Source organism: Thamnophis sirtalis, unplaced genomic scaffold, assembly GCF_051295495.1.
Source record: "Thamnophis sirtalis isolate CommonGarterSnake01/CBP01778 unplaced genomic scaffold, rThaSir2_p1.2 scaffold_3, whole genome shotgun sequence".
In the NCBI taxonomy this organism is placed as follows: domain Eukaryota; kingdom Metazoa; phylum Chordata; class Lepidosauria; order Squamata; family Natricidae; genus Thamnophis; species Thamnophis sirtalis.
Window position 1 is genome coordinate 162425273 of NW_028261383.1, and position 27911 is coordinate 162453183.

The following is a 27911-nucleotide window of genomic DNA, read 5'->3' on the forward strand; positions in this document are numbered from 1 at the left end:
CCGTTTCAATGGCAGCCGAAAAGCAAGCAGCAAAACAGAGGCTGACACTTTCAGCTAACCAAAGTAGGAGTCGAAGGAGACAACACTATCTCAGTTGGGCTAAAGGACTGACACACTATAAATGGAGTGAGAAACCACGTCTTCTGAATATGGTTATACAGGGAGTGCTCAACATACAACAGTTCGTTTAGTGACAGTTCAAAGTTACAACAGCATTGAAAAAAAGCGACTTATGACTATTTTCCACACTTATAACCATTGCAGCCTCCCCATGGTCAAAAATCCGATGCTTGGCCATTGACTCATGTTTATGACGGTTGCAGTATCCTGGGGTCATATGATCACCTTTGGCTTTAGACAAGCAAAGGGATGCCAGATTCACTTAACAATCGTGTTACTAACTGAACAACTGCATTGACTCACTTAACAACTGTGTCAAGAAAGGACATAAAATTGGGGAAATTTACTTAACAAATGGCTCACATGGCAGCAGTAATTTTGGGCTCAATTATGGTCATAAGTTGAGGACTTCCTGTACCAGAAATCTCAGTATCCAGATTTGTTCCTGTTGCTTCCATTTTTCCTCCTAGATTCTATCCTATCCTAGAAGTCACCGTGCTGAACTTCCACATCTGCTCTCCCTTTCAAGTGAACTGCTCAGATGCTGGAAAAGGGTCACAGTTCAATCAATATTCAGAAAAAGAGCTTCAGGCTCATGGAAGCCAGAGACATAATTTTCAGCAAACGGTATCACTTGTATAACACTATTTTTTTTAAAAAAACTGTTTGCCCAAAAATAAGGCATGCCCTGCTAATAAATCCAATCGGGCTTTTCAGAGCATGCACCTTAATAAGCCCTCCCCCGAAAATAAGTCCACCCCCAACTATTTAAGCGCATGCGCAACCGGTTCCCGCCATTACCACTGTACCACCTACCGGTACATCTTGCGGGACAAAAAGAGGGCCCGCAGCAAAAACAGCAGCAGGCAAAACAAAGTGCTTCCACCCCCCGCCCTTCCCTCCCGCTCCAAAAGAGCCCGCCGCAAAAACAGCGGCAGGCGAAACAAAGTGCTTCCACCCCCAGCCTTCCCTCCCGCTCAAAGAGCCCGCCACAAAAAGTGCGGCAGACCAGCAATGCAATCACCTCCTCCCGCCATTTCTTCTCATGCAAAAAAAACCACCACCCACCCCACCCCAATGGTAAAGGCAGCCTGCCTGGTTCCCTTCCCCGGCGTCCCTTTAGCGAGGGGTGGCAGGTGGAGGATGGGAGAAGCAAGGCGCGCCTCTTACCTTTCCAGGTCCATCACATTCCTTGCCCTTTCATCCAGTGAATCTCCTTGTAAAAGAAACCTCATGAGTTCAACTCGCAAGGTTTTTTTTTTTACAAGGGGCTTCACTGGATGAAAGGGTGAGGAATGCAACGGACCTGGAAAGATCAGAGGCGCCCCTCACGGCCTAACACTGCCCAACTCACCCCAATGGTAAAGGCAGCCTGCCTGGTTCCCTTCCCCACCATCCTTTTAGCGAGGGGTGGCAGGTGGGACAGGGAGTGAGAAGGAAGAAGTTTGATTGAACTCGTGAGAGGGGTTTTTTTTAACCAGCGGCTTCCCTGAACACAATGGTGAGGAACGCGATGGAGCTGGAAAGGTAAAAGGTGCGCCTCTCTTCTCACCTGCCCCAGAAAATAATAAGCCCTCCCCCTATAAAAAGCCCAAGGCCATATTTCATGGGGCAAAAGAATATAAGACCCTGTCTTATTTTCGGGGAAACATGGTACAACAACGAGGTTGCTGTAAAAGTTACAGCTGTCATCGTGATAATTCCTTCTTCAGTTCACATTACAAGAGGAGCAATAGCATTTAGGCTTACCTATCTCCCCATAGTTCTTTACAGCACTATCTGGGTAGTTTACAATGAAGAAGCATTATTTGCATATTGCCCCCAACAATCTGGGTCCTCATTTTACCGACCTCAGAAGGATGGAAGGCTGAGATAATCTTGAGCCCCATAACATCGAACTGCTGGCAGTGGACAGAGTTAGCCTGAAATATCACATTCTAACCACTGTATCACTAGGCCTCAGGGCACGTCAAATATATACTGGATGAAAATGCCAACTGAGACCACACCTGCATGAACGTACATTACAGTAATTCAGCTGTAAGATTATCAAAACTTGAGTTACCATCACTAGGATATCCTGGTCCTGGTGGGATTGTAACTGGGATACCATCAGAAGCTAGGCCAAGCACCCTAGCCAGAATTCCTACCTGCTGCTTCATTGGAAATTGAGAGCCTAAATCAGAAACGGTGATCCTGTTCAGAATAATTCTCAAAAGCAATTAAAAAGAGCAACCAAAAGTACTCTGTTGTTAGGGACTTTGGATGGAGCATTTTAAAAGCACACCAACCCTGTGCAGGCAATAACAACTGTGGCCTGGCAGGATTTTGTTTCATTCCATCCAGATCCAGGTATCTTCAAAAACTTCCATGGCATCTTTGAGATAGATAGATAGATGGATGGATGGATGGATGGATGGATGGATGGATGGATGGATGGATGGATGGATGGATGGATATGTAGATGTAGATGTAGATGTAGATGTAGATGTGTAGATGTATAGATAGATATAGAGATAGAGATAGAGATAGAGATAGAGATAGAGATAGAGATAGAGATAGAGATAGAGATATAGAGATAGAGATATAGAGATATAGAGATATAGAGATATAGAGATATAGAGATATAGAGATATAGATAGATAGATAGATAGATAACTGGAGGTAGCAGCATAAAAGCTGAGTGTTATTGGTATATTGGTGAATCCCCTAAGACAGGGCTATCAGACTTGCAGCCCACAGGCTGGATGCGTCACGCACTGGCCACGCCCCCAGCCGATTTAGTAAAGTGGGAAGAAGTCCTGAAACATCCCATGATGACACGAGTTTGACACCCCTGCTCTAAAACTACTCCCCAAATGACCAATGGTTTCTGTAAAATGTTTCATAAACATGTAAAGAAACATAAAGGAGAGTACCAGGTCTTGTAGAAGTTTATAAAGAAAGATCCAAGAACTTGGGTCTTTCTCCTCTATCACCACTGACTATGATTGCCAACTCAGATAGGAGCCGAATAAAATTGTACTGCCACTCCCAACCAGGGGTGGATTGCTGGGGGTTCGCATGGTTCCGGGCGATCCTCTAGCTAGGATTCTGCACAGTTCAGCGAACCCTCAAATGCCATCCCTGGCTGGCCATGCCCATCCCACCCAGCCCCTCCCAAGAGACTCCACGTGGCCCATTCATCATTCCAGGTAAGTTCAGGGCCTGTGCAGAGGCTCAGGGAGTGGGGAAATGAGCCTGCCGGAAGTTTCCGGCCTCTGGAGAGACTCTGGAGCCCGGGGGAAGCAGTTTTCACCCTCCCGGAGACTTGAGAAAAGCCTTCAAATCCTGGGGAGGGCAAAAAACGCCTCCCCACTCCGTGATGCAGAAGGCTGACTAGGCCATGCCCACCATGGCCACACTCACCCGGCAACAGGGCAGCGAACCCGTTGCTGCAATTTTTGAAGCCCACCCTTCTCCCAACCCATATAGATAGTCCAGAAAGATGCCACAATCAATGATACAGTATTGAATGCCACTTATAGTTGTAACACTCTCCCCCAACCCCCATCTAAGCCCCTGAGAAAGTCATTGACCCAAGCAAGCAGTAGAGTATCTTTCCCATGATTGGGCCAGAAACCTAACTGAAAAGGATTCAGATACTATACTTATTTCCTCCAAAATCTTCCATGGTTCCCCAGCAACTTCTTAATAACTTTTCCTCAAAAGGAAAAGTTGGGTACTGGTCAAAAGGAGAAATCTAAGGAAGGTTTCTTCAACAGAACATACCACCCACTTGCTTCAAGGCAGGTAGCATTATATCCACAAAGAAGTGTTGATTATTTCCTGGATCTAGTCATTCTGCCCTATTAAGCTGCCCCCAGGAATTAAAAAACCCGCATGAATCCAATTCACAGCTGGTAATCTTGAACTACAGAGCAGCTCAGCTGTTTCTTCAGGCTCCACTCTGTGCAGAATCCCAGATTACTACACAAAATGCCCATCTCATTCACCACAGGGAATCCACAGGTTGAATATGTGGAATTACACCTGCAAATACATGTACAGAATCAGGACAGGGGCTTTGTCCTGCTCTTCTTTCCGTAGTACAGTACTGATTAAGGTAAGAATCTGCAGATAAAATATGTGCAGAGAATAATTGATGCTTTGCCACTGGTTTGCTTGAAAGTAGTTCAAATAAATTTCTTGAATATCCCCTGCCAGCTTACTATGGAATCATCTCCATGGTTTCCTACCTCACCGCTATCTGTTTTTGTTCCTAACCACCAGAAGGAAAGCATAGAGAATTCTCAAGAGATGGAACAATAAGGTTTTCCTATTCCATGCTGAGACTCTAGAAAGAGTACAGAAAAGAGCAACAAAGATGATTAGGGAACTGGAGGCTAAAACATATGAAGAACGACTGCAGGAACTGGGTATGTCTAGCTGAGTGATGGCGAACCTTTTTCTTATGGCGTGCCAAAATTGCGTACAAGCGCACTATCGCACATGTGCATGCCCACACCAATTCAATCCTCCCCATCCACCTGCACAAGTGCATGCAACAACAACACCCTGGTATGCATGCATGCATGCCCCCTCCCTAGCCTCCGGAGGCTTTCCTGAAGCCTGGGGAGGACAAAAACAGCCTTCCCTAAACCCCCTAAGGCACTCCGGAGGGCAGGGGAAAACTAGTCCAACAGACCAGAGAATAACAGGCCCAATGGGCCAACCGGAAGTTTATTCCTGAACTTCCAGTTGGCCCGTTGGGGCCGTTTTTTGCCCTCCCCAGCCTCTGGAGGCTTCCTAAAGCCTGGGGAGGGTGAAAACGACCTCCCCCGACCCTCTGTAAGGGCGAAAAACCAGCTGACTGGTGTGTGCATGTTGCCAGAGCTGCATGCCAGTGAATATGGCTCTGTGTGCCACCTGTGGCACGCGTGCCATAGTTTTGTCATCACAGATCTAGTTTAATGAAAAAAAGGACTAGGGGAGACATCATAGCAGTGTTTCAATGTTTCAGGGGCTGCCACAGAGAAGAGGGAGTCAAGCTATTCTCCAAAGCACCTGAGGGTAGGACAAGAAGCAATGGGTGGAAACTAATCAAGGAGTGAAGCAACTTAGAACTGAGGAGAAATTTCCTGACAGTGAGAACAATCAGTGGAATAGCTTCCCTCCAGAAGTTGTGAATGCTCCATCACTGGATGTTTTTAAGAAGATGTTGGATAACCATTTGTCTGAAGTGATGTAGGGTTTCCTGTCTAAGCAGGGGGTTGGACTAGAAGACCTCCAAGGTCCCTTCCAACTCTGTTACTCATTTCAAGTGTTACTTGTAGCTCAGCTCATGCCTTCTCTACTTTCACAGCAGTCCTGAGACAAACACCACTTTTATTCCTTTCTGCAATCCAAAAATAAATCCTCTCAAAATAAGAACCGGAGTAGGGCCCTGCCCACTCTCACTCATATTGTCAGCAGGAACTCAATGGGCTCTTTCATCAAGAAAGAAATATAGAAAATTAGACCGCAGTTACAAAGATCCTAGTTTAGCATTTTTCCTGTCACACCAGTTTCCTGCAGGTACCCTATTTAGATATTTCTATACGAGGAGGAAATTATTTGTTATATTTATAACCTACCATTTGTTGAGGAGCACAAAGAGCCTCCTATTTCCAGTATCCTCATTTGTGCAATGAAGGAGAGGTAGCTCAATTGACCTGGAGGAGGATTGCAGAGATCTGGATTCAAGGATAAAATGGGATTCGGGAGTGCTTTCCTTGGGATATGAGGCAGCCATACAAGCTCAGGAAATGAAACAGCTATTTAAAGCCTTCCTGATAAGGGCTACACTGTTTTCCTGCATCTTCCCAACCACATTTTGCCCTTTGAATCTGGATTCCCCCTGCTGTCCTAATAACCACCTGGAGTTTTCACAATATCTGGGCCATTTTCTCCCTTTACACTTTGATATCATGCACAAATCATGAATCTTGAGCTTGAGAAACTGGTGAAATAGGTCATAGAAAATACTTGTAGCTCGGGTTTTAGATTTTGGCAGTGGTTTCCTCTCCCGGCTTGTTTCAAGGTTAGTTTCTGAACCTTTCGTTACCAGACTAAGTAACATCAGCAGCAGGATGGTCCTGTCCTATTCTCCTTAGCTTATAAATGTCGTGTGCGCCAGGATGGTCAATTGGTCGTATGATTGGTTGTTTGATTGGAGTTATGTTTAAATTCTGAGCACCTGATTGGTTCTCTTGCGTAGAAACTGGTATCGGGATGCCTCTTCTCCAAGAGCAGGGCATCTCTTTAATTCTAAGAGATCATTCAGAGGAGAGGATAAGAAATGTGCCATAGAGAAGATTTATAAAAACATATAACGACGTAGTTTTTTTTTTTAAGAGAGTTTGTCTTCACTACAGTAGATCAGCCTTCCCCATTGGACTGCTCCAGTGGTGTTATTCAATTTTTTTTACTACTGGTTCTGTGGTCGTGGTTTGGTGGGCGTGTCATGGCTTGGTGGGCGTAGCAGGGGAAGGATACTGCAAAATCTCCATTCCTTCCCGATCAGCTGGGACTTGGAAGGCAGAGAATAGATGGGAGTCAGAGGTGGTATTTACCGGTTCTCCGAACTACTCAAAATTTCCACTACTGGTTCTCCAGAACTGGTCAGAACCTGCCGAATGCCATCTCTGGACTGCTCCCATGGGGCACTGGCACAGCAACACCCAGAATTCCAAACCATTGACTATTTGGAGCCCCAAGGCAGATGATTAGCTTGTCAGCTGATTAACACTGACAAGTAACAAGAGCGAGCCCATCCTCTCTTCAGCTCTTCAAGTGCGCTCCTGCCCAGCATTTTGCAGGGCCAGCTAAAATTTGTGTCCAGACAGATATGAGTGGAACCTTCTCTTTATATTATCACAGCGTCTTCCAAAGTCACCATGTTAAATTTTATCATGCTAATTTTTTTAAGGAGAAGCTTTTGGAACTGCCGCATTAAACAAAGACCACCACCACCACCCCAGCCTCCTATCAGCCTAATCTTCCAACTACAGTTCTATTCTCTGTTGCACCAATTCAACTGGCACATATACTGATCGTGCTAAGCTTTTCTTAATCTTGATAGCTTTAAAAGTCTCAACTTGATGGGTTCTGACTCATGAATTCTGCAAGCACAACAATTGGGTACACAGACCACTGCAATACTACCACTGCAATACTACTCTGTAGCAGGGAGTAACTAAGAGTATACTCCTCCACGGGTAGGTCTAATTTATCCTCTTTCTACAGTGCCTGGAATTGATTTCACAGTGATGACACCTTCCTACCGCTTCCGGTTTTGAAGTGGGGAACAGATAGATCCCTGGAACCCTTTGAAATTGACTGCACCAGAGGATTATTTTTTTCGCGAGGAATCCTGCCTTGCTCTCAGGGTTCACTGCACATGTGGTCAATGGAACGGCCACTCTTCCAGGCAACCGCTCAAACTCACAGAGGCCAAGCCACTTCCGAAGGGAACCATCACCTCCCCTTTCTCCCCCTTCCACCCCACCCTGCTTTTTCCGGCTGCTGGATGCAAAAGACCAGGGAGTCCGTCTGTCGCCAGAAATCCGGTCAAATCAGGCAGGAAGCCAAACCAGGAGCCTGTCCTTTTCTTCCTAGCTATGTTTGGCTATTCCTTGGTATCGCCCTTCCTTAGACCAAAGAAAAAAGCCAGGAGTTCCCTGGGGAAGCTGCCTTCCTTGAAATGGGAGGGAGTGTGCAGCTCTTTAGTCAGGGAAATGAAGACTCTGTTGAACAAACTCAAAGGCTCGAGGATCTCTTTGCCAGCTTATGTCCTTCAGCCCTAATTTGAATCACATCTAACTCCTGGAATATATTTTTCTTTTCTCCCTGTTAAGATGAAGGTTCGAGTCCCAGAGCACTTCCTAATCTTAGGAAATAATTAGAAAGAAAACCACTTATTCTGAGCTTGTAACAAGTGCTTTTTCTTTTCACTCCTAAGTAAGCTGAGGCTTTCTTTTTACTCCTTGGATTCTAAAAGAAAGCTATTATTTTCAGGAAAAAATAGCTTTCAGGCAGGCGTGGGTGCTTGCTTGCACATCCTGCTTAGAAGCAAATGAACAGGCTTTTTTCGGTTTGTTTATTTGTTACTTGTTGGTGGCCAAGGAACTCAAACTGCTACTTTAAGCTTAATCATAATGCTGAGCAGTTGGCCAGATCAGTGTTTCTCAACTTTTGCAACTTTGAATTATGTGGACTGCAACTCCCAGAATTCCCTGGTCAGCTTGAGATTCTAGGGGTAGAAATCCACAAATCCTAAAGTTGCTGAAGTTGAGAAATATTGGATTTTCGAACGTATTTTTTTCAGGAGTGTGAAGGATGCATCCCCTCCCCAGCCATTATCAAATAGGAGAGATCCCATTCCCCAAACTGCTATCTCTTCCTTTTTTTTTTTCTTTCCCCCACTATAAGGTTTTAAAGTGACTTTCCCTGAAAAGATCCATAATAAAAAGAATGTTGTGGTGATAAGAAAGCAGCAATAAAATAAAGGGGGATCTTATTTATACGTTTGCTAAGTCATGATTTTTCATCAGAGTATTACTAACTGAGTCACAGTGGCTGGGTTCATGCAGGCCACAGGTGAACCCCAATCAAGCCACCCAATGGCTTCTCCCAAGGTGTGACCTCAGTTAGTGAGACTGACTCTAATTGCTGTTATCTGCCTGGGTGCTGAAAGAAAGTACAGCCACTGACAAAGGATGGATCAAAGTGATCTATCAAAGTGATCCAGTGATCGAAGTTGGAAAATTCAAAAGCTGAATCTAGGGATCTTATAAGTAATATCCTTTTACATATTCTATCTGCAAGCTCTCCAGCTCATTCTGGCAACCAGGGCCCAGCCTATCTGTCCCACATCTGATTGAAATCACCAAAGGGAACCCAGTAACAACAGAGTATCATGAATTCAGTGCCAATAGATTTCCACAGACAAGATCAAAAGCAAGAGCTTAGACTAGCAAGCCAGACAGTGAGAATCCTCTCATTCGTCAAAGATTGCTGAGAGGAGTCCTAACCACAAATGGAGCAAAAAACCTCCAAACCTTGTGTTAAGTGCACATAGATGCTAATTATTATTATTTATTTGGTTTGTATGCTGCCCACTCTCGGAAGACTCAGGGCGGCTTACAGGTAAAAAAGGAAGGGGGGGGAACATACACAGAATAAAAAAACAACATTAAAAATTCGACAACATTCATAACTTAGGATGGGGCTGGATAAATCAACAGCCCCAGGCCTGCCGGAACAGCCAGGTCTTAGTCGCTTTGCGGAAGGCCGGAAGGGTAGTAAGGATCTGGATCTCAACGGGGAGATCGTTCCATAGGGCCGGAGCAGCTACAGAGAAGGCCCTCCCCCGGGGAGTCGCCAGCCGACATTGGCCGGCAGATGGAATCCGGAGGAGGCCTAGTCTGTGCAATCTAATAGGTCTCTGGGAGGTAACTGGCAGAAGGTGGTCTCTCAGGTAGCCAGGTCTGATACCATGTAGCTAATCACCTGAGATGTCTCCAATGAGGAAAATATATATTTCCATAGTGATCAGGAGTTGGGGAAGGTGCCAGATTTCTGCTGCAGAATGCTAATCAGAACCCAGCATTTTGAATTTATTCAGTCAGTGTTATATTATCAGCATCATTCCCTATTTGTTTTCATTCCCAATTCAAAGTATTGGCACTAAGCTACTAGATATGGAGATTATATATATATATATATATATATATATATATATATATATATATATATATATATATATATATATATATATATATATATATATAAACTAGAAGCTGACCTTCTTAGTGGTGGTCCCAATTCTAAAGTGTCCATCCCAGAGAAATCCCCCTCCTATTATTTTATTCCTTATTTGATGCCGAGCAAAATTATTTTTTTATTCATCAAGCATTTTGATACACTAAAAGTGACTTCTAAATCTTACCTGGAGATTTCAATGTGTTATAAACCACCCCAAGAAAACTTCAAAATGCAATATATAGCCTTTTGAAATTTTTAAAAAAGCTGCAAAAATGTTCTTCTCCATTATTTCCCACTTCAGCTGTGATGGGTATGTGTGCGTGCAGAGTGGGGGAGGGAGGGGGAAAAAGGATGAACAGATACTTTAGAGAATGTTGTTCATCCACATATCTCTGGACATTTTCTAACCCTAAAGCCACAGATCTTGGAGTAGAATATTTATTAAAAATATATGTATATATCCTCTCATATACTTCCAGGCATCTGAATAAAGAAAGAAGGAAAGAGTACTCCAAGTTCAAACTGATGATTTAAATAACAATGTGTTTATTCACTGACCAGATATGGCACATGAAAACTGTGGGTGGGGGAAGCCACCCTATTTACATCTTGATCTTGTGTAAAGGGAAAAACAACTGGATCTAACTCATTATTATACTGGAAATAGTATTATCTGACCACCGGTTAAGCTACGAAGCTTATGTAAGAAAATCATGGCTTAATCAGAAATGTTTGAAAAGAGCTGAAACAGTCCTAAAATCAACGTGGCACTTATTCTTTTTAAAGATACACGTGATTGCTTATTTCATCCTGCAAATATTCACGTTTTACTTATGGGTAAGATGCCCTCACATTGCAATTTGCATACAGTATGTGTTAATACATGAATGCAGTGGTGGGATTCAGCCAGTTCGCTCCTATTTGGGAGAACCAGTTGTTAACTTTCTAAGAGGTTCAGAGAACTGGTTGTTGGAAGAAATCTCATTTTGTTTTTTTCCACTTTACAAGGCTAATCCTGTAAGGAAGGCAGGAAGGAAACATTCTGGTGGGGTTTCTAGCCTATTCTTTATTGCCCTGATTACAGAAACTGCCTCTTTGGTTAACCCTTTTGACATTCAGTTCAGATGCTTGGCAACTGATTCATATTTATGACGGGTTACAGTATCCTGGGATCATGTGATCACCTTTGGCAGCCTTCTTGGAAGCAAAGTCAATGGGGAAGCCAGATTCACTCAACAACCACGTTACCAACATGACAACTGCAGTGATTCACTTAACAACAAGTCGTAAAACAGGGCGCAACTCCCTTACCAAATGTCTCATTTAGCAACGCAAACTTTTTTGGGCTCAATTGTGGTCGTAAGTCGAGGACTACCTGTACACTGTCTGTTCTGGTGTTCTGAGGATCGACTCAAGTAACCCTGAACCCCTTGGGAGCAGGAAGGTTTTCACCATAAAGCAGTGTTTCTCAACCTTGGCGTCTTTAAGTCCTGTGGACTTCAACTCCCAGAATTCCCCAGTCTGCTGACTGGGGAATTCTGGGAGTTGAAGTCCACAGGACTTAAAGTCACCAAGGTTGAGAAACACTGCCATAAAGGATAAACAAGACCATGCGTGGGATGGCTTTAGCCATTCATTCAATAGCATCATTCTTAGAAAGCAAAAAAGAAAAAAACAGAACCAACAACACATTTCTCTTAAGAACAGCAATATTAAAAAATAAGGGGGGGGAATCAACCACAAACCCCTTCTGACAACAGAAGAGATCTTAGGGACAAGACGTAAACTTTCTCAGGACACCCAAGGACTATTTGTTAGGCCTGTACTAAAATAAAACGCACACTCAGATTCTGGTGATGTAAAGAGATTTCACATCCTGCCTGAAAGTGAAAGCACGCTGATCCCTTCGCCCTGCTCATGTCAGCACTCTGCTGTCACTCTGACTTGCAGGCACAATATTAAATGAATGATTTGTTTTAGCCGTACCAATATTCCTGCCCATTGAGGGGAGAACGCTCCTAGATGGACATATCCACCACGTTATTCTTTGAACTACAATCTTTGGGTCTCCAAGTGGCCTCCTCTCCAAGGCCAAGTGTGCAAGCCTCAGAGCCTAGACAAATTGGCCAATAGCTCCCATAAAATAGGACCGACCCGATTGTCTGCAACGTCCAAGCATTCTTACTTACCCATCGGATGCCCTGGATCCTTGGGGCATTGTTCAGCTGCCCCTCCAGCTGGATCCGATAGCTGTAGCTACGGAACAAGTGCATTTTTTTCCAAAGCTCGTAGAGGAGGTTCCTTTCAGGGATCGAATCCACGAGTCCCGTGGAGAACTGGGACAAGTCTGCAACCTCCCCCGGTGGAAGTTCGACATTCCACCTTCCCTGCCCGGTCCAGGCCACCTTTGGGAACAAGAAAAAAATAGCTAAGAAAAAAAAATACCAGAATGATTCCTTTTCCCCATCCTGTCAGCCTTGGATATTCTGCTCGAAAGAGCAGTGTTATTGTCACACGTATACAGGTAGTCCTCAGCTTACCACCACAACTGAGTCCAGAATTTATGTTGCTAAGTGAGAAATTTGTTAAGCGATTTTTGCCCCCATTTTACAATTTTTCTGCCTATATCTGTGAAGAGAACCACTGCAGGTGTTACATTAGTAACACGATTGTTAAGTGAATCTGGCTTCCCCATTGATTCTGCTGGTCAGGTTACAAAAGATGACCCCATGATCCCAGGACACTGCAACCGTCATAAACATGAACCAGTTGTCAAGCATCCAAATGTAAATCACATGACCATGGGGATGCTGCAATGGTCATGAGTGTGAACAATTGTCATAAGTCCCTTTTTCCAATGCTGTTGTAACTTTGGTCACTAAATGAACTGCTGTAAGTCAAGGATTATAGATAGATAGATAGATAGATAGATAGATAGATAGATAGATAGATAGATAGATAGATAGATAGATAGATATAGACATAGACATAGACATAGACATAGACATAGACATAGACATAGACATAGACATAGACATAGACATAGACAGATATAGATATAGATATATGTTGCATTTGTGCTGATAAATAAATAAAGGGAGACTAGTATAGATCTATTTCAAGCTATTTAGCTCTCATCAGCTAGCTATACCCTTACTGGGATTCGAACCTGTGCTGTATTACATATTAAGCAGTTGTGTTAACCACTAAGCCACAAGGTTCTCCTCCTTTATCATCTGAGCCAGGGAAATAGGTATGTATTTAGTGTCACAACCCTTGGTATGCCCCAATTATGGGAGGAAGCTAATTGCTTCTATTCTCTGTCTATTGGCTCGTCACAAGAGACCATCACGACAGAAACCCAATATTTTTACTGTTGTCTTTGTTACATTTGTGTTGTATTTGTGCTGATAAATAAATAAAGGGAGACTAGTATAGATCTATTTCAAGCTATTTAGCTCTCATCAGCTAGCCATACCCTTACTGGGATTCGAACCTAACACATCTGCCTAAGATGTAATACAGCACAGGTTCGAATCCCAGTAAGGGTATGGCTAGCTGATAAGAGCTAAATAGCTTGAAATAGATCTATACTAGTCTCCCTTTATTTATCAGCACAAATACAACACACACGCACACACATACACATACATACACACACACACATACAAACAAACATAAATACATACAAACATACATACATACAGATATATATACATACGTACATATATACACAGTAAACAGTAACAGAGTTGGAAGGTACCTTGGAAGTTATCTATTCCAACCTCCTGCTCACAGAAGAAGAGACCTGTACTAGGGATTGGAACTGCAGACCTTTCTGATCAAAAGTTCAGTGTCTTAGCCACTGAGACACACGCGTGCGCGCGCGCACACACACACAAACATATACATACATACACACGCATGCACGCACACAAATACATGGTATTTTATTGCACTTTAGAGCAGTCAAAACTTTTTACTTCTGTGGTTTTAACAATGAATGCCACAGCATTCATTGAGGAAGGGAGGAAAAGAACTCAGGAGAAGAATGGTTTTCCTGAAATCCATCTTGTGTTATTAAATGAGAGATCTGACCTGAAAATCCGATCCAACCAAGGTTGCTTTGAGAACACTCCTTTTCCTTTTAATTCCTATCCGGGATTTTCTTCTACCAACTTTTGAAGCGTCGGAACGACCGGGTAGCCGCAATTTCTTTCTCGTTCTTTTACGGCAGGTTTAAGCCCAGCTCCTTCTGTGCCGGAATCCTGCGCCCACCTTCCTATAAATCCGGCCGTGGAGACCCGCAGACAGCAGGAATCTCCCCCAGAAGGCGACCCACGCTTACCTTCATGTCCGGTGCCGGGTCATCATTGAGAATTCCGGGCGCAGCGGAGCCCACAGCCTTCGGGAGTCACACGCGGCGCTGTTAGGATAGCCGCGACATGGGATCCTGGAGCGGGGGAGTCGTTAACAAAGCGCACGAGCGCGACTTCTTTGTGGTTTGAAGTTGCGACCCGGTTCGGCGCGTGCTCCCTGGAAAAAATGTTTCGCCGGCACGCCCGGGAGCCACCAGGATCTTCTCGCTCTTGGCTTCCTGCTCTCCCTGTCTCTCTCTCTCACACACACACACAAACACACACATACACACAACAAACACAGCGAGAGGGGAAAGGAGCGCGCGCGCGCACGTTCCTTGCTTTCGCACCTTCCCTCTTCTGGAGCCGCGGGACGGGAGCAAAATCAGAAAAAGCGCCGCCAAGGCTGCCGCCAGGAGAACCTTTGGCCCTGAGCCCAGAAGCATTCAGCTGGAAAAGCCCGGGAGCAACTTCCTCCACCCCTTCACCCCGCTCGGAAAAGGGCAGGCAGCGACGTTTCTGGTAGAGCGAGTCCCGAGCTCAAAGCGGCCGCCGGCTCAGGGGCTCCTCTGAAAGTGGCCGATGGGAAGCACAAGGCGCTGCCAGAAGTCACTAAACCGACTCCCGCCGCCGCCGCCCTGGAGAAATCCACGGGCGCTCAGAAATCCGACCTGCCTCGTTTCTTGGAGCCTATCGCCGCCAGAAAAACACGCGCGGTTCTCCACAGATCTTTCTCTGTTTGGGGGGGTCAGACCTACTCTGACTTTTAAGAGCTCCGTTTTACCCTACGGGTCGTTTTACACCCCCCAACCTTCACGTTGCAAAGTTACTGGGGTGAGGGAGGGGGGGAATTATGTGGCTAAGGGAAACTTGAACTCTTGAGTCTCCTCGGTCCTGTTCGACATTGGAAGCAGTGTGTATACACACACACACACCACTGTGGCTCTTCCGTTTCCCTGTCCTGTTCTTTACTATTGTCCTACGGTTTGTGCTGTATTGTCCTTTTCTTCCAAACACGGTGTGTGTTGTACCCTTATGGAGCAACCTGCAAGACAGGATGGGCTGATTATATGGTGGGCACTGAGCAACACCAGGCCACAGGATGGCAGTAGACCCAATATGTTTTTTAACCCTTCCCAATCACAGTGCTGTCTGTTTCGCTGTGGGATAGCATGTGGTGAAGCTCCCACACTGGTTTACATCTTAGAACCCTGGAAAACAGGGTTTATTCAAATAGCTACGTTTAAACCAGAGCATAGAACATGCGTGAACTAATGCACTCAATAACAATTATCCGGTCCGAAGGAAGATTTGCCTACTATTCAAGAATGGACATTAAAAGTAACAAACCTAGCAGAGATGGCTAAAATATCAGCATATCTCAAGGACCACTCAAATCAGAGATATAAGCTGGAGTGGAGAAGACGGATAGACTATATTCAAAATAAATATGGGACTAAGAAATTCCAGACAGTTTATGACTGAAGAAACAAGGAATGATATAATCTGTTTAGAGTTAGCCTAGCAAAGAGGAGTTAAAGCTCAAATGAAAGATGATACTAACTTTCTTTAAGTTTATTTTAGAATATCTTTGTTAAAGATTTATACCCTGTATCGGTTCTGGGAAGTCCTGGGGGGGGCTAGGGGGGGAGGGAAGGGGGGGAGGTAAACATTTGTAAAAGTTTTTTTTCTAATATTTTTAATTTTAAAAAACCAATTATCCGGTCTAAACATCTGGCTGACTGTGCAAGGAATCATAGTGTAGGAGAACCAGTTTAGTGTAGTGGTTCAAGGATCAGGCTAGAAACCTCGAGACTGCGAGTTCGAGTCTCACCTTGGGCATGAAGCCAGTTGGATGATCTTGATCCAATCATTCTCTCTCAGATCTAGAAAACAAGGGCATGGCAAACCAAGATTTGGAAATCTTGCCCAGAAAATTGCAGAAACCTGTTCAGGCAGTCACCAAGAGTCTGTAGGAAGTTAGCACCCACCCCTCTCCTAGAAAAATGAAATATTCTATGAAATATTAAAAAGGCATAATATTATATTTCCCTGGTTGTGAAATGGAGAAACAACTTTTTTTTTAACACAGGAATCAGACACACTCTTAACAGAGCCCACCCTCCTCAATAACCCACAGCAGATGTCAGCACTTAAGAGATAGCTAGGTCTATTCATAAGCAAATGCCCTCACCAGATCCAACAAAGGTAGGAGTAGCCCTCTATCCATCTAGCAACAGAACTCACCACATGGCACCTGTAGAGATTACATCACCCAGCAAGATTAAACGCAAGACACTACAAAGTTATCTCTGCATGGCCCCATGGGAGTCTGACAACCAATTAGAATACATTTGTAACACAGGAACAGGAAGCTCCAAGGCGGTGCCCAAGAGCGGGTATAAATCTCTCTCACCCATGTGCTTTTTCTCTTTTTTGCCCAGGACCTCAAAACCATGTGATCCTGCCCACCATTAAACCATCTTTCCAAGCAGTCTCCATGTTTCCAGTGTCTTTCTCCCCGCTTGGAACTGAACCCAGATGGACATTTCTTCCAACAATTCCACACTGACGCAAGGCACCAAAATAATTAAGAATAATTGAACTGCTGTTTGTTCTAAACAGAAAGCTGCTATGGTTCTTCCATTGCACCCTGCACTAAAGTTGTGTGTAGTGGTGAAAGCATCAGGCTAGAAACTCTTGAGTTCCAGTTTTGCCGTAGGCTTGAAGCCCACTTGGAGACTTTCAGTCAATCAGTTAAGATGCTGGTGTCAACTGACCTACATTATCTTTGCAATCATGTTTTAAAAATGTCTATTTTCACTAACTAATAATAATACAGCCCAATAAACATAAATACAGGAGCATGTGACTCAATATTTTTTTCTGGACTAATGGTGCTACACCACTGATTCAGCTGGAGGCTTTCTTCCTTATCTGGTAGAAGAATCTACAGTTTGCTACAGTTTGCAGAGTTGATTTGCAGGAGTTTATCCAGGGAAATTCAACAGGCTTGTAAGGCAGGGGTGTCAAATTCAAGGTCGTCCTGCGGGGTGCTTAGATCTGGCCCTCAGTGCCATCCTGAAAACAGCAGAGGGCTAGCCCATGGTGCCTCTACCAGTATGTGGCCCTCCTGAGCTCCATGTTCCCTGCCAGAGGGTTGCAGGAGGCCATTGCAGCTAAAAACGGAGCTTGCGAGCCTGTTTTCGCTGGCAGAGCACTTGGGCCACCACAGGCATCGCTGACATAAGTGATGTCAAGCTGGCCACGCCCCCCCCAAGTCAAACACAAGCCTGATGCAGCCCTCAATGAAATTGAATTTGACACCCTTGTCGGAAGGTAAGAGGTCAATGTGTCACTGCTTACAAAAGCTGATTCAGTAGACACACTATTTAAAGAAGGAATCGCTGAAGATTGGAGTATTAGTGGAGGAAATGCAACAGATAAATAATAAGTGAACCTAGAACTTAAGTGTCCTGAAAACTTATGCCCACTGAAGTGTGACATGTGATTAAACAAATCTAAAATAATGGGAATTCAGTGCCGCTCCAGTGTTGACATCTAAGGCTTAGATTGCACAACATATAATGCACAATGTGATTAGGTATACCGTGACTTCCTCAACTGAAACCTAGGTTAAGATGCAGTTATACAGAAGCATCATTGTTACCAATGGTTATTTGCTAATGAATTTAACTTAGTAGTCAATTTACAATCTCTCAGGGATTGTAAAAATCAGAAACAGGAGCAATTACAAAATGGACTTGCCCCAGCACGTTATGTTCACTTCCTTAACGCAGGAAATAAATTATCTTCCATCAAATTCAGAGACGTTATAATCCTCGTTTAGATTAACAGGGTGGTTTGGAAACCTTATTAAGTTTGATTGTTAAGTTGAAACTAGAGTCACATGAGCGCATAAAGAAGTCACCCAACCGAACCAGTCCTGCTATGAAATGTCACCACCTTACAAGTCAAATCACCCATTGAAATGACATGATGCCAGCCACAAATCACGGGATTCAGTGATCCTGTGCAGCCCTAAACCAACTGATCAGTAAGGTAAATACCAAGCATCAGGTTTCATAACAAAACGAGAGCTACCATTTAGTCCTATTTCATGCCAGTTTCTTACTGTCATGAATGAGATGGGACAGGTAGATTAGACAATTATTGCAAGGTTGGCTCCGACACTGATAAAATCTTGGCTGTCAGCTGTACTCGGCTGCTACAAGGGAGAGGCCAAAAAAGATGTACCCGCTGCCTTGTAAGCATTGGGATTTTGCCTCTTTGAACTTGTATTCCTCTTTTCCATGGCTTACATGATTTATTATTATTATTTCATGGGTAGCACCTTCTATTATCAAAAGCTTTTACTTGATCAGTTTAATTATAAGCTAGATAATACACTTTCCTGGGCCCTTGTTCAGGGATACCCTCCACACTAAGCCATATAACATGGCTTACAAATCACAGTGATTGACTTTGTACAAAACACTAAGATGATACCAAACAAACTACATTATTGATTCGCCCAGGGTGTTGGTTGTAAGTAAATATAAATAGGCTAAGAATATTTAGCAGCCTGAATGATCAAACAAAGGGAACATGAAGAAATGCCCAATCCAGCTGTTCTCCACCTGCTTGGTCCTGGATCTCAGGAGAAGGAAGAAAAAATTCTTTTCCATTATCTACTCCCTCATTTTTTTATTGGAGATTCCCAGGAACTTAGTTTCAGATGTTCCACATGCGACGCAGATGCTCCCATTAGAACTGTGGTCCTTCCCCTGGCATTGTTACCAAATAGCATTTCCCTGGTCCCTATTCTACTTGATTCTTTCCCTTTATCTCATCTAGTATGTTAGCTTACTATGATGCTGGCTTAGTCACTCTTTGAGAGCAGCCCCAGCTATAACTTTTCCACTAAGTGCCAAATCCTTATCAGTAGAATGCTAGACTCTTGCATAAGGTTCAGTGTTGGCATAAAAGCAGCACTTAATTATATAAGACTTCTTAATTTCCAAGGACGAAAAAAAAAGAAGGAAGACATGTTTAGAATATCATCAAGTATAATAAGGTAAAAGCAGTATTTAATTTTTAATAATGATTAGAAACACTTCTAGCAGAACCTTACTGCATATCTAAAGGCAGCTTCTGAAATATTCAAGGGACTAGACTTGAGAATTAAAACCTGAATGAAATAATTTGATTGATAATTATTTATAGAAGGGCCAAGGGATAAGGCTTATACAACACCGTATCCTAAGTCATAAATCCTTGGGAGAAATTATAGTAATATGTTATACAAACCTGCTAAACTAAGTCCAACAAACTACTGACTTTTAGTATGAACCCAGCTACCAGATCTGAGCAGTAAACATCTGAACCATCAATAGACAGTAGCAAAGAAATGCTTTATTACTAACTAGCAGATTGGACCTGGTGGTTCTGGGCTAGAAGTCCAAGTGATGTTCATGATCACCCCAGGTTTCACCTCTCCCAGGTAGGGCTGGGAGAAATAGAAAAAAGGACTAGGGGAGACATGATAGCAGTGTTCCAATATCTCAGGGGTTGCCACAAAGAAGAGGGAGTCAAACTATTCTCCAAGGCACCTGAGAGTAGAAGAAGAAGCAATGGGTGGAAACTAATCAAGGAGAGAAGCAACTTAGAACTGAGGAGAAATTTCCTGACAGTTAGAACAATTAATCAGTGGAACAGCTTGCCTCCAGAAGTTGTGAATGCCTCAACACTTGAAGTCTTTAAGAAGATGTTGGATAAGCATTTGTCTGAAACAGTATAGGGTTTCCTGCCTAGGCAGGGGGTTGGACTAGAAGACCTCCAAGGTACCTTCCGACTCTGCTATTGTATTTGTATTTGTATAAATACATTTCATGAAACCTTTTAGCTTGTTGCTGTCAATTAAGACAGGCAATATTGAGCTGGCACCTAAAGCCTCTGATACAAAGGTGGGTGGCCCCTTTGTCAATCAGGAGCACTCCAATCACATTAACATTGGTAGATTGTTGGCAAAAAAAGTGCTGTAAAGATAAGCAAGTATACAGTGGAAGTGTCAGTGTGTTCTTAGCAAGAAAATTCAGGCTGAACCACCTGATGGAAATATCAACAGCGGATTGCTGGGGCTGGAGACCCTAAATGCCCAGTGCCGGATGGATTGAACATATATTTATGTGTGAGAGACCCAAGGGTTTCCAAACACTAAATCGGTTCAATGTCAGAAAGTTTGGGGATACCAGCAGTAATGTTTATCAAATTAATTTTGTTTAACAAAGAGCTTGTTGACGCTCTAATTACACAAGGGATTCATTAACTCCCTCCAATTCAGCCTTGCTGCGATGGGAGTAGATAACCATGTTTAAAATCAACCTAACTAAGGTTTTAGGATTGGGCAAAATCTTCAGAAAAATTGTTCTACCACTGCAGATACATTCTGAGCTGAGAACAGCTCCTCTTTCAAGCTTGAAATGCCTACTAGAAAATTGAAAAGCAACCTGTTTTGAATGCAATCAATCAGGGGATTTCAAGGAATTTTGAAAATGTTGCATGGAGTATTTACATTTGTAAACACAAATATAAATGTAGTATCTGTAGTATCTTTTAGACCATCCAAAATGTTAGGGAGTTAAGCAGACTTCTCAATTCAATAAAACAAATTGTTTGGTGCATCCCTGTTAGGTACAAGTTCTAGTCTGAAGGATCATGGATTGCACCTCCTGGTCAGGTTTCTCCTTAGCTGATCTTTAAGGAGCTTCAAAAACCAAAGGAAGCTCCTGACAGTAATTAAACAGGTGGGAATACAAAACACTCTACGCAATTCCAGGACCACCATTGCTACTTGCTGCTAGGACCTTCCTTTCTAGGGAAGATTTGGGTCATTTGTACTCTTGAGAACAAGGTCAGTAGTTGTAGGGGATGTTGATGTCCTCTGGGACTCTCTAAGGACACCACACGTAGCTGCTCTTAATAGGACTGAAGAAACATTCAGAACTCCTGTCTAAAGTACCTTGTTTTCCTTTCCCTGCCCCATCTGTTTCTTTGTTTGTTTTCTTCCTTGCGTATTTTCAGAAACTGTTTATTATTATAGAAGCTGCCCTGGGAGCTTTTCAGATGGAAACCAGGGTAGGAGTCCTACAAAATATGCTATGGACAGGGATGAACGCATATAACTCTAGAGGTTTTTGAACTACCCCAATGAATGTTGATTGAATGTTGAATGTTGATTTTATTTATATGCCGCCCTTTTCCCCCCGAAGGGGACTCAGGGCGGCTCACAACTCAAAACCAGGGAAGGGGGGATACAGACAAAATTAAAAACGACACAAAACAATACATGGTTTAAAACACACAGCAGTCATACCATTCGAGACGGGGGCAACGGTTCTTTAGCCCCAGGCCTGTTGGAACAGCCAGGTTTTAAGGGCTTTGCGGAAGGCCTGGAGGGTGGTGAGGGTTCGAATCTCCACGGGGAGTTTGTTCCAGAGGGTCGGAGCAGCCACAGAGAAGGCTCTCCTCCGGGTAGTTGCCAGTCGACACTGGCCGGCGGATGGAATTCGGAGGAGGCCTAATCTGTGGGATCTAATCGGTCTAGTGGAGGTAGTTGGCAGCAGGCGGTCTCTCAAGTAGATGAAACTGTTGGGGATTTGCATCTGGAGGGCTGCTGGTTGTCCAGCCTTGTTATAGATGCAATTGATACCATCAGCTTTAGAAACTCCATCTTAAGGGACCTAAAATAAGGAGACCAAGAGTGAATGGGCCATTTCTCCGATGAACAAATTGTTTGCTTTTCCACCAACTGTTGAAAACACATTAGAGGCTCAACATGAAACCCCAAACCTATCCCTGATTTAGGGACAACCGTAGCCATTTTAACCCTATTATTCAGATTTGAAGAGGGACAGGTTCCTGAGTTTTCCCAGGCCAGAACAATTGGGGAGGGATCCTGTTGGAGACAACTTCTTTTCCCTTGGTTAGTACAACAGCCACAAGAAAGGCCAAATAATGAGTCAAGCAAGAACCCAAGCTTACCTTTAAAAGAGACTAGGATTGCATTGGGCTGCCTGTAGCTTGCGGAGAATGGGTGTACGTGCTATCCCCCAGCGCTATCCCCCAGCGTGAGTGGTGCAATCAATCTAATCTCTTCCTTTCAAAGGCTGGCCTCCTTTGAGAGAGTGAAAGGTGGGGGTGGCTCAAAGAGACAGAGGGTCCTGAAGAAGGTTCAGATTTCACAAAGGGTGGGGGGGGGAAAGAAAGTCAAGCCTGAGAAGCCGCTCCTTTTCAATAGAAGAGGTGGGGGGAGGGGTAACCACCCTGAAAGTCACCTTTGCTAACTAAGAGCCCAGTTTATCAGCTGCATAAAGTATCATCCTTAGGTGGAACTCACCTCAGGTGGATTAAATGCTTTTCTTTGCTCATAGATATATAAAAAGATAAAAGTTCCCCTCGCACGTATGTGCTAGTCATTCCTGACTCTAGGGGGCGGTGCTCATCTTCGTTTCAAAGGTGAAGAGGCATCGCTGTCCGAAGACGTCTCTGTGGTCATGTGGCTGGCATGACTAAACATCAAAGGCAGATGGAATGCTGTTACTTTCCCACCAAGGGAGTATAGGAAGTTATCATCCAGCCCTCTCCCAGAAAAATGAAATATCCTAGGAAATATTGAAAAGGCAGAATATTTCTCTGGATGTGAAAAGAAAGAAACATTTTAAAAGACATAATAGCTGTCTGTAGCTTCCTGCCCATCCCCACTTTGTCAATGGGCCATTAAGAAGGCCAAGATAGTCCACTTTACATAATAAAGGCTTCTCCACTTCAGCTGCAGGGGAATGGGATTAAAGCATGATAATATTGGCCCCAACTGACCACATGGCATCTGAGAACTCAACCAAACCTGGATTCAAAACACAGCCTAGAGAGTTGCCCCTGCATGGCCCCATGGGAGTCTGACAACCAATCAGAATACATTTCTTACACAGGAACAGGAAACAAGAGAGGTGGGACTGAACAGGTTATAAAAAGCCTGGCAAGCCCCTCCCTCAGCCCTTCTCTTCTTCTCCACCAACATTGAAGCACGTGATCCCCCTTTTCTGTTCAGGACTCAAGCCATGTGGTCCTGTCCACCATTAAAACCATCTTTCCAAGCAGCCTCCATGTCTCCAGTGTCTTTTTCCTCACTTGGAGCCGAACCCAGAAGGACATTTCTTTCTTCAGGTGGTTCCTGTTTTTCTACTTGCATTTTTAACATGCTTTCAAACTGCTCGGTTGCCAGAAGTTGGAACAAGTAACTCATTCTGTTACGCGGTGCTAGGGATTCGAACTGCCGAACTGCCCACCTTTCTGATCGACAAGCTCAGCATCTTAGCCACTGAGCCACCCTGATATGTGTGTGTGTGTGTGTGTGTGTGTGTGTGTGTGTATGTATGTATGTATGTATGTATGTATGTATGTATGTATGTATGTATGTATGTATGTATGTATATACTGAACTAGGGAACTAAACATTTATGAAATGCAAAAGCCACAACAACCACGTGGACTTAGCTTTACAATGAATGTAGGATAAGAACAGAATAGCTCATATGCCCCAATTACGCCCATATATAATATGGCACCAACTTACTAGCTATCTATTCCAGGATAATATCTGCAGTGAGAATGAAATCGAAAGATTGTATTAGTTAAATTTATAGGCCATGCTAGGCCATGATTAATTTAACCATAGTTTTGTTGAATAAGCCACAATAGGAGGGATACATACCCCATACTAAGATATAGACCGTTCAATCGTATTTGGACTATAGGGCCTGGATCTAATTTTTACAATTCAAAATAGTAATAGACCTGATTTACAAAACACAGTCCTGCTATGGCTTCTGAAAGAAAGGAGGCTGGGTTTACAAGACACCTTAGGTGAGGGGTGTCAAACTGGGGGCCCGCCGGCTGGATGTGTCATGCACAGGCCACGGGCACCCCAGCTCCACGAAAGGGAAAAAACGGTACTGTTCCCAGTTTGAGAATTATACTGTCTATGAAGAGACAGTAATGAATACTACGGACAGTTTGTACTCCTAGTTGTTTACATTTGTTTTGCTATTATGGGGATTGTGGAAAAATGGGATAGATGGGTAGAACTTGAATATGGAGTTGCAAACTGTGGATAGCTTCGAGAATACCGTACTGTATTTGAGAATACAGTATATAGTATTTGAGAATACTGAGAAGATGCTTGTTTTAGGATCTTTTAAAGCACAAAACACATGGGAGCGTGTATGGCTCCAGACAGAAAGGGTTAGTGTGTGGCTCTCACTATCCCTTCAGATAGTGGTCTTTGCACAAGGCAGCTGGTGCATTACATTTATTAGGCTTGGCCTTTGACAAAGTTGAGTTAATCTCGGAGCTAACCCTATTGTAAACTATTTCGCAAGATATCCAAAAGGCAGGATACATTCAGGTGGATTAATGCTTTCTTTGACTTATGGGCTAGTACTATATCTCTGCCTTTCTCTTGGCTACCCTTCTGGATGCAGGGTAAAGGCTGCCTGTTTTTTCCTAAACCAGCCTGAAATAACACTACTGAAACAACACTGAAATAACACTACCTTCAGGCTAAAGCCCTCGCATTAAATTGCATCTAGCTTATTTATTCATATCCTGCATTTACTATATTCTAGAAATAACTCAAGGTGGTGAACATACCTAATATCTCTCCTATTTTCCCCACAACAACAACCCTGTGAGGTTGGTAGGGCCACGAAAGAGTAATTGCCACCAAATCCCCCAGCTGATCTTCATGCCTAAAAGAGGACTACAACTCACAGTCTCCTGGTTTCTAGCCTGGTCTTAACCACTAGATCAGGAATGTCCAACCTTGGAAACTTTGAAGACTTGCAGGGGGAGTTCTGGGAGTTGAAGTCCACAAGTCTTAAAGATACCAAGGTTGGACACTGTTGCTCTAGACTAAACTGACTTTTTTACCTTATGTTGATGGTAGCTTTCATCACCAGATTTTCAACCACATCACTGAACGTTTAGCATCTGTATTGTTTTGAAATGAAACATATAATGGTTGCCCTTCCCTTTGGAACTGTTGGGAGAGCAGCATGTAACATCTTTGAAATTTTGGAAACTTTTAGGGTGGGTGTGGTGTGGCTTTGTGGGCGTGGCTTTGTGGGCATGGCAGGGGAAAGATACTGCAAAATCCCCATTCCCCACCCCCACCCCACTAACCTGCTTTCCAGCTCTGTTCTCCTGTTCAGGGCAACAAAAGAAGATCAGCTGGGAGGATGGGAGGCAGCAGGGCGGGGGCCAGCCTATTTGCCGGTTCTCCGAACTACTCAAAATTTCCGCTACCGGTTCTACAGAACCTGTCAGAACTGGCTGAATACCACCTCTGGTTAGAATGCAGTGATGCAGGCTACTTCTGCAGACTGCTGATTGCCAGCAGTTTGATTCTCACCAGCTCAAGGTTGACTCAGTCTTCCAAGGTTGGTAAAATGAGGACCCATATGGGGCAATATGCTGCCTCTGTAAACTGCTTAGAGAGGGCTGTAAAGCACTGTGAAGCGCTATATAAGTCCAAGTGCTATTGCCATTTACAGTATACTATGTGAAACATCTCCCCGTGTCGCATTTGACCCCTGATGGTAATCACAAATTCTAGTATGAGGTCCTTAGTGCTCTCTGAACGTTTGTTTTCTTGCAGATGTTTTATTACTAAACTATGCAATATCATCAGTGCTAGAAGGGAGTGGGGTTTGCTCTTTTAGCACTGATGGTGTTATCTAGTTTTACCAAAGAAATGTCTGCAAGAAAACAACCAAACTCAGAGAGCACCAAGGACCCCACAGTTCAACCTTGAGCTACAAATATTCTCTGCTATCAGTACAAATTCTGATTTAAGACAACACCTATCTCTGCTACTTTTGCTTTCCTAGGGATTGGAGAAAGGGCTACATAAAGAAAACTTAACGTGCTACGTTAACACTGGAAGAAGGATAAGAACATAATATAAATAAATCAAGCATTTTATAAGAACATGGTTTTTATTTGTTTTTCTAACCTCCGTTGGACATCCTCATCATTACAGCAAGACTGCTGGTTTTTTTTCTTCAGTATTTACCCAGCTGTGAATACCTAAGCCAGCAAAAACTGGGCAGTAAAAGAAAGGATGCATATAATTGTCCCATTAAATCAAGCACTTAACTCTGTTCAGTCTATGATCAGATTATTTCACAAGCTGTGCCTGAATCATCATTAATTGTTTACAACAGCAGCCAAGAACAGCCCCAGGTAGGTGAGTATTGGGCTTTGCCAGGAAAAATAGAACAACTTGGAAGGAGGTGAAGCTTTCAAGCCAAGCTTTTTAAATTGTCCTAAATGAACTGTCATTTTAAAAAGAATGTTAAAATTCTTTGAGGAATACCAGTTTTTCCCCTTTTATCCTGCACTTTTAATCATCGCTTTAATGAGCAGCAATTAGCAAGTGGTTCCCCCCCCCCACATCTTATGCCTAAGCTGGCCAAAGGTGCACCTGTTGACTTCTACATCTAAAAATGGCTGTTTAAAAAGACAGGCGTGGAACAAGCCAGATCTTTTGAAGTGGTCTAATCTTAAAACTTGATACCACCCAGATGAGATGGGGCTGTTTCAGCTGCCTAACTTTCTCCCTGGTTGAGGGCTGCTCCTGCTGGTTGGAAATGTTTGGAAGTTATAGTTCAAATGCATCTAAGCAGGCACCAGGTGCTGAAAAACTGGCCAGAGTTATTGGGGAAATTCTTTGATTGTGTTTATACAATGTCCTGAACTGCAAGCTGGTTTACCCCATACCCAGGGGTGGGCTGCTACGGGTTCGCCCTGGTTTGGGAGAACCTCTAGCTAATATTATGGCTGGTTTGGAGAACCTCCAAATCCCACCCCTGGCTGGCCCCTTCAACCCCACCCAGGAGTCTTCGCACGGCCCCGTTTTGGATGTGAGCTAAATGCAGGGCCCACACAGAAGCTCGGGGGGGGGGGGGGAAGCCCCCCCCCCCTGAAGTTCCAGAAGGCCAGAAATGGGCCCATTTCTGCCCTCCAGAGGGGCTCCAGAGCCTGGGGAAAGCAGATTTTGCCCTCCCAGAGGCTGGAGGAAAACCTCTGGATTCTGGGGAAGGCAAAAACGACATCCCCCCCTGCAGTGCAGGAGGCCACGCCCACTATGGTCACACCCACCCAGCAACTAGGCAGAGAGCCCATTGCTGAAATTTTTGAAGCCTACCCCTGCCCATACCATTGCTGGTTAATCTATGGATTAATGCATGTGCCATCCCCCCAAAACTACATTTGGTTGAATAAACAGCTACGCATTAGAGCTGTTGTATGAAGACTGCCTTTGTTGCTTCCTTCTTCAAATCCCCAAACCTCTCCTGCCCTACAAAAGGTGGTGCTTGTCTGCTATTCCCTTGGATTCCATGGCAGAGTCCAAAAAAAATTTAAAAACAGGGAGTTTCTCACGCCTTCCTGAAATGCCAAGGATTAAATCTGATTCTTCCATGAAATTATGCCAGTGAGACTTGAAATGAACATTTTGCTAACATACTTGAAACCCGCCTCAGTCCAGCCAACATTTGAGAGATATATTTGTACTTAATTCCTTCC

General features: G+C 43.8%; 1 protein-coding gene across 3 annotated transcripts in view; it reads right to left on the reverse strand.

Annotated features, from left to right (window-relative positions):
* Positions 1-14731, reverse strand: part of RAPGEF3 (Rap guanine nucleotide exchange factor 3) — a 78764-nt gene extending 64033 nt beyond the window's left edge. Inside the window, exons 1-2 of one of the 3 annotated variants that reach the window (XM_087710647.1) lie at positions 14255-14731; positions 12096-12311 (exon numbers count right to left, since the gene is read on the reverse strand). In XM_087710647.1, coding sequence (XP_087566773.1) covers positions 12096-12311; positions 14255-14260 — 222 coding nt within the window. In that variant the 5' untranslated portion in view covers positions 14261-14731. Of the gene's footprint in view, positions 1-5735; positions 5870-12095; positions 12312-14004; positions 14133-14254 lie in introns of those variants that run through there. The other 2 variants (XM_087710649.1, XM_087710648.1) reach the window with 2 other exon arrangements.
* Positions 14732-27911: the final 13180 nt, after the last annotated feature.